The sequence below is a fragment of the Lepidochelys kempii genome, chromosome 24 (assembly GCF_965140265.1).
Source record: "Lepidochelys kempii isolate rLepKem1 chromosome 24, rLepKem1.hap2, whole genome shotgun sequence".
NCBI lineage: Eukaryota > Metazoa > Chordata > Testudines > Cheloniidae > Lepidochelys > Lepidochelys kempii.
In genome coordinates, this window is record NC_133279.1 from 16,323,982 (window position 1) to 16,330,903 (window position 6,922).

At 47.0% G+C, this 6,922-nt stretch overlaps 1 protein-coding gene across 1 annotated transcript; it reads left to right on the top strand.

Annotated features, from left to right (window-relative positions):
• Positions 1-337: 337 nt before the first annotated feature.
• LOC140902785 (probable G-protein coupled receptor 33) lies at positions 338-2,283 on the top strand. The gene is made up of 2 exons (XM_073323247.1): positions 338-1,134; positions 2,031-2,283. Exons 1-2 carry the CDS (start codon positions 338-340, stop codon positions 2,281-2,283), a joined length of 1,050 nt encoding a protein of 349 aa, XP_073179348.1.
• Positions 2,284-6,922: the final 4,639 nt, after the last annotated feature.

Below are 6,922 nucleotides of genomic sequence, written 5' to 3' on the forward strand. Positions count from 1 at the left end.
CCAGCCCATCTTCCAGATCACAGCGACATGGCATTCTCAGCATAGCAGTGTGTTTGACTGACTAGACTGTCCCCATCCCCACGTCCTCGCAGGCCTATCCCTCTTTCCCTCCTCTGCAGCCCATAGCTCTACCTTGTAGCAGGGAATTCCACCACCTACAGCCCTGTTGCTGAGACTGTCGCGCCTGCATATTCTGGACGACCAGAGGGTGCCTAGAGAGATCCTCTCCAATGGTACCTTCCTAAATCCCTCTTATCTCTCCCTTTCTTTTGCCCTCGCCCTTTCCCCCTCCTCTGTCGTCCCTTCTAATCCCTCTTTTCTCTCTCCCCAGGGCACCATGGACCAAGGCAACATGACTCTCCCAACAGCCACTGGGGCAAATTCCAGCCAGACCCCAGCAGCTGTGAGCGCCTCTCACCTGGCTGCGGCCGTGTTGCTCTTCCCCACCTTCCTGGTGGGTGTGGTGGGGAACGGGCTGTACCTGTGGGTGCTGGGGCTGAAGATGAGGATGATGGTGACCATGCTCTGGTTCCTCCATCTTGTCTCCTGCTACCTCCTCTTCACCCTGCTGATCCCCTTCTTCATCGTCTCCCTCCTCATGGGTTTCCACTGGGTCTTCAGCACGGTCATGTGCAAGATCCACAACACCTGCATCTCCATGGACATGTTCTCCTCAGTCTTCCTTCTCACCCTCATCAGCCTCGACCGCTACACCCTCACTCACCATCCCATCTGGTGCCGGCATCACCGCACCGTGTCCTGGGCTGGGAAGCTGGTTGTGGGCGTGTGGCTGGCATCCTTTGGTCTCAGCGCTCCCTACCTGGCTTTCCGGGAGACCCGGGTGGTGCACGGGGGCAGAACCACCTGCATCAATAATTACACCCTCTCCAGAGACTGGAACGGAGCCGAGATGCAGGAGCTGGGGAGATGGATCCACCTGGCTGTTTTTACAGTCCGGGTCCTGCTGCGCTTCCTACTGCCCTTACGCACCATTGTGGGATGCTATGTCCGTGTAGGGCTGAAGATGAAGGAGAAGAAGCTGGCATGGTCTGGGAAGCCCTTCAAAGTCATGGTGACCACGGTGGTTTCCTTCTTTCTTGGCTGGCTGCCCTACCACCTCCACCGTGGCTTGAAGCTCTCCAAGCTCTCACCTGGAATACTGGGCGCAGTTCTGGTTTCCCATGTTTTAAGAAGGATAAATTCAAACTGGAACAGGTACAGAGAAGGGCTACTAGGATGATCAGAGGAATGGAAAGCTTATTTTATGAAAGGAGACTCAAGGAGCTTGGCTTGTTTAGCCTAACCAAAAGAAGGTTGAGGGGAGATATGATTGCTCTCTATAAATATATCAGAGGGATAAATACCGGAGAGGGAGAGGAATTATTTAAGCTCAGTACCAATGTGGACACAAGAACAAATGGATACAAACTGGTCATCGGGAAGTTTAGACTTGAAATTAGACAAAGGTTTCTAACCATCAGAGGAGTGAACTTTTGGAATAGCCTTCCAAGGGAAGCAGTGGGGGCAAAAGACCTATCTGGCTTTAAGATTAAACTCGATAAGTTTATGGAGGAGATGGTATGATGGGATAACATGATTTTGGCAATTAATTGATCTTTAAATATTCATGGTAAATAGGCCCAATGGCCTGTGATGGGATGTTAGATGGGGTGGGCTCTGAGTTGCTACAGAGAATTCTTTGCTGGGTATCTGGCTGGTGAATCTTGCCCATATGCTCAGGGTTCAGCTGATCTCTATATCTGGGGTCGGGAAGGAATTTTCCTCCAGGGCAGATTGGAAGAGGCCCTGGAGGTTTTTCACCTTCCTCTGTAGCATGGGGCACGGGTCACTTGCTGGAGGAGTCTCTGCTCCTTGAAGTCTTTAAACCATGATTTGAGGACTTCAATAGCTCAGACATAGGTGAGAGGTTTTTCACAGGAGTGGGTGGGTGAGATTCTGTGGCCTGCGTTGTGCAGAAGGTCAGACTAGATGATCATAATGGTCCCTTCTGACCTTAATAACTATGAATCTATGAAAAAGAAGGAGGTGCCAGCGTTGGTGATGGGTGCCGTCTTGGTCATTTACACCTTTACATCCTGTTTCAATGCCTGCTTCACCCCCATCCTCTATCTCTTCGTGGGGGAGAAGTTCTGGCAGGTCTTCAGGAAGTCTCTTCTCACTCTCGTCAAAGCAGCTTTTGTCAACGATCTCGCCTGCAGTGCTGCCGAGTCTAGTGAAAGACATGGGTCAGAAGTCGAGAACACAAAACAGGTGATGGCCTGAAGATGCCCAGAGTTAGGGGGAGTTGAAAACTTGGCATCCCAGTTGTTTCTAGATTCCTGATGGTTCTAAATTCTAATGGGTTCCAGGCATCCCACTGTTCATAAACTCTGCAGCGTTCCTGGATTGTAGATTCCCTGCTCTCTCCAGAATTCAATGTGTTCTAGATAACTCATTTTTTTCAAACTCAATGGGTCATCAATGGCACCAGATTAGTAGGCAGCTCCAGAATCTTGTTTGTTTTAGAACTCTCAATGTGTTCTAACCTAATTGACTCTCTTGGATTCTTCATCACTAGCTGTCTCTGGAATCTCATATCTTGTAAGCCTCTCAGTGTGTTCAAAGTGGAAGACTATGGGTGCTATATTCCAGACTGGATCTACAACATCACTGGATTCTAGAGTGTTTTCAAACCACATAGAATCCAACAGGTTCCAGATTGTTTCCTAAAAGTTTCACTGGGGTTCTAAATTTCCAGATGGTTTAAAATCCATTTGGAGTAGTATATTATAGAAGAGTCTGTATATTACAATAGCGATATCTAGCTCTTCTCTAGTATTTCTAATCAGTAGATCTCAAAAGAAGTTTAGCAAGGAGATCATTAGCAGTCTTCCAGTTTTTACTAATGGGGAAACTGAGATACAAAATGGGGAAATGACTTGCCCAAGGTCACTCAGTAGAACCTTCGGTCCATCCAGTGGCACAGCCATGAACAAACTCATGTCAGCTGTGTCCCAGCCCAGGTCTCTATCCATTGAATCTCCTTGGATTGTGGGCTTTCTGAGACCGGGTCTTTTTGCTCTGTTTGTACAGTGCCTAGCATAGCGGGGTTCTGGCTCAGGATTTGGGCTCCCAGCACTACCAAAATAGAAAATAATAATAAATAATCATTCCCGTGTGTTCCTGGAACTACATAAATTCTGTACATTTTGTGGGACAGCTTTGACATAATTTACAAAAACCGCATCACCTGCTCACTGGAATACTTAGTGTGGGGAGGCTCTGGCTTAATTTAAGAGCAGCCAGTAAGGAAAACAAGCCGGCAGAATGAAGAGTGGCTCTAGAGAAACCACCTGCCCTTGAACATTCAGGGTGGTGTAGAGATAACGTCCAAGCTAGTAACTGTGACGCTGTATGGAATGTGGGTGACAATTCATGATATTATGGACACCAATATTAAGAAATTGCATGAATCATGTAAGGTATGCATGGATAAGGTATAATTTACTAAATATGGGAAGCTTGTTTATATGTGTGTGTCATCTTTGTATTGTGAGTTATAGCCATGTGTGGTATATTGATATCTCCTATTTGTACTGTGTATCTGTGTGACACCCTGTAATAAATATAAAGGGACGAGTAAACAGCTTTAAATCCCTCCTGGCTAGAGGAAGAACCCTTTCACCTGTAAAGGGTTAAGAAGCTAGGACAACCTTGCTGGCACCTGACCAAAATGACCAATGAGGAGACAAGATACTTTCAAAGCTGGAGGGTGGGGGGAAAACAAAGGTTCCCTCTGTCTGTGTGATGTTTTTTCCAGGAACAGAACAGGAATGGAGTCTTAGAACTTAGTAAGTAATCTAGTTAGAGATGCGTTAGATTCTGTTTTGTTTAAATGGCTGATAAAATAAGCTGTGCTGAATGGAATGGATATTCCTGTTTTTGTGTCTTTTTGTAACTTAAGGTTTTGCCTAGAGGGATTCTCTATGTTTTGAATCTGATTACTCTGCAAGGTATTTACCATCCTGATTTTACAGAGGTGATTCTTTTTACCTTTTCTTCAATTAAAATTCTTCTTTTAAGAAACTGAATGCTTTTTCATTGTTCTTAAGATCCAAGGGTTTGGGTCTGTGTTCACCTATGCAAATTGGTGAGGATTTTTATCAAGCCTTCCCCAGGAAAGGAGGTGTAGGGTTTGGGAGGATTTTGGGGTGAAAGACGTTTCCAAGCGGGCTCTTTTCCTGTATATATTTGTTAGATGCTTGGTGGTGGCAGCAATAAAGTCCAAGGGCAAAAGGTAAAATAATTTGTACCTTGGGGAAGTTTTAACCTAAGCTAGTAAAAATAAGCTTAAGGGGTTTTTCATGCAGGTCCCCACATCTGTACCCTAGAGTTCAGAGTGGGGAAGGAACCTTGACACACCCCCAGACAGATTGGCATTAGCACTGCCTTGTCTGTTCAATGGGCAATCAGCTGTACAGTAAACCCATTGAGAGAACCCAGGGGCTGCGCCTCTGAGTCATCAGGACTTGTAGGGACACGCCTGAGGACAGGGGACTCCAAGAAATTTTCCATATCTATATGCTGGGAACTTGTGTTTGGGACAGAGGATGTACCCAGCATTTAAGAAGGCAGCTGTATCTTCTCCATTTTGTCTTCAATCCTGCTTTTGACCTCTGGAGTAACTTCTCTACAAACTTCAGAGTAGCAGCCGTGTTAGTCTGTATTCGCAAAAAGAAAAGGAGGACTTGTGGCACCTTAGAGACTAACCAATTTATTTGAGCATAAGCTTTCGTGAGCTACAGCTCACTTCATCGGATGCATTCCTGCATCTCTGAACAAAGGACTGAATGACCCATCCAAGCTTTGGTTGTGTTCCAGAGGGACTTTTCAAGCAAGTGAATTCACCAATGCTGCTGAGAACCTGGTATATGGACTCTGAAGCCTCTGTGTGTATCTGATTGTTTCGACCATTTAACAACTCTCTCCTTGTTCTTTTCTTTTTGTTTATAGTAAAACCTTTGGTTTTAGATGCTAAAGGATTGGCTGGCAATGTGGTATTTTGGGTAAAATCCAAACCAGTATTGATCTGGGAATGTGGCTGGCCCTTTGGGGATCAGAAGAACTGTCTGTATAGTGAATAGAGTTTTAAGTAACTTCTCACTTTACTGGGCCTATTTGCTGATTGGGATCCTAGATTGGAATGCAATAAAGGGGGCACTGTGATTTCTTTCTTTCTTCTCGGCTTGTTGATGACCCATGTGGGGGATCAGGAGCACAGCTTGTGACTGATTGGTGACTCTAACTACTGTATTAACCACCAGGTTTGGGATAAACTGCTCTCCTTTTTGAATCCTGACCTGAACTTGGGATTTTCAGTGTGGGCTGCCCTCTGCACCTCTGGTCAGAGGTCAGAGTAACTGTGAAGATCTCACTTGCCAGCTCCAGCCAAGTTACAAAATCTTGGCTGAGGATGGGGGCCAGAGATCCAAAAGATGATAAAGACTAAAAAAGACTCACCCTGATGGTTTCTCCATCACCAATAATTTTTAATGGTGAGCTGGATGGTATTTCTATCTTGTCTGCTCCAGTGCAACCAGGGGCTAATTCAGGGATGTTCTGCCGCAGGTCAGACTAGGGGACCTCCATGCTCCTTCAGTCCTTGGAATATCTGATTCTACCCAGAGGTCAGGCAGACCCATTGTCGGGGAGCTGTACCAGTTGTTTCCTGGACCCACTGGGCTGTCTGAGGAAGCCAGACCTATGTGGGACGCCAGCCCTGAGTGGAGGCTGTAGGTAAGTTAGACGTGCTTAACTCCTCTATTTAAAAAAAAAATTTCCATTCCTACTGCTCAGATGAAACAAGACTGCCAACCGTGACCGGTAACACATCTTGCTGATTCAAAATTCAATAGGATCTCATGGATTCTAGGAATCCTGGCCAGTTCTTAATATCTTCGGTCTCAGGTCTGTCAGTGTTTTGAATGCGAACTGATCTGATGTGGGCTCGATTTAGAGCATCTTGTTTTCCAAGCCACTATATGTTTCAAAAGCCAATAGGATCTTATGCATTCTAGATATGCGGCTGGTTCTTGAGCCACTTGTGTTCTAGGTCTGCCAAAGCTTTAAAATCCAAACTACTCCTATGTGGTCAAGAACATCCCAGTTTCCAACCTCATATATGATGTCCTAGACCGCATAGGGTCCTAGACCCCGGAGCCAGCAGCAGCAGTTTGGGTGTGTTTGGGAGGGGGCTTAGGACTAGGAGAAGGGGGTGAGGGATGTGGAGGGGTGTGCTTGCTTTGGGATGGGGGGCTTCCTGTCTCCCACTGGCATGGTCCTGCAGCTCCTAGGCAAAGGAGGGGCCAGAGGACTCCATGCACTGCATGCATCCACAGGCTCTACCCCTGAAAATCCCATTGGCTGTGGTTCCTGGCCAAGGGGAGCTGCCTAGCTGCAGATAGTGGTGGGAGCAGCTTGCGGAGCCCCCTGGCTCCTCCGCTGCCTAAGAGCAGCAGAGACATGTGGAGCCAGGTAGGGAGCCCCTGCCAGCCCTGCCTCCCCCCCAGCACCAGATGGGGTCCTGGGGCATGTGCTGCTGCCCACCCCACCCCCAGCACCAGAGGGATCCAGGGCCACCTCCCCAAGCACCTGCAGCACCTCTGGAAGACCCCCCGCAAGAGCGCCCACGGCCCCCTGCCCAAGCTTTAGTTAGGGGTATATAGTAAAAGTCATGCACAGGTCATAGGCCATGAATTTTTGTTTACTGCCTGTGACCTGTCCATGACTTTTACTAAAATTACTCATGACTAAAATGTAGCCTTAATTATAACCCCCTAGGGTCCAAAGGCTTCTAGATTCCTGTTTGGTTCTAGAACGCTAGAGCTGCCATGGGTAGAAATAGTATAAAACTCCATGTGAG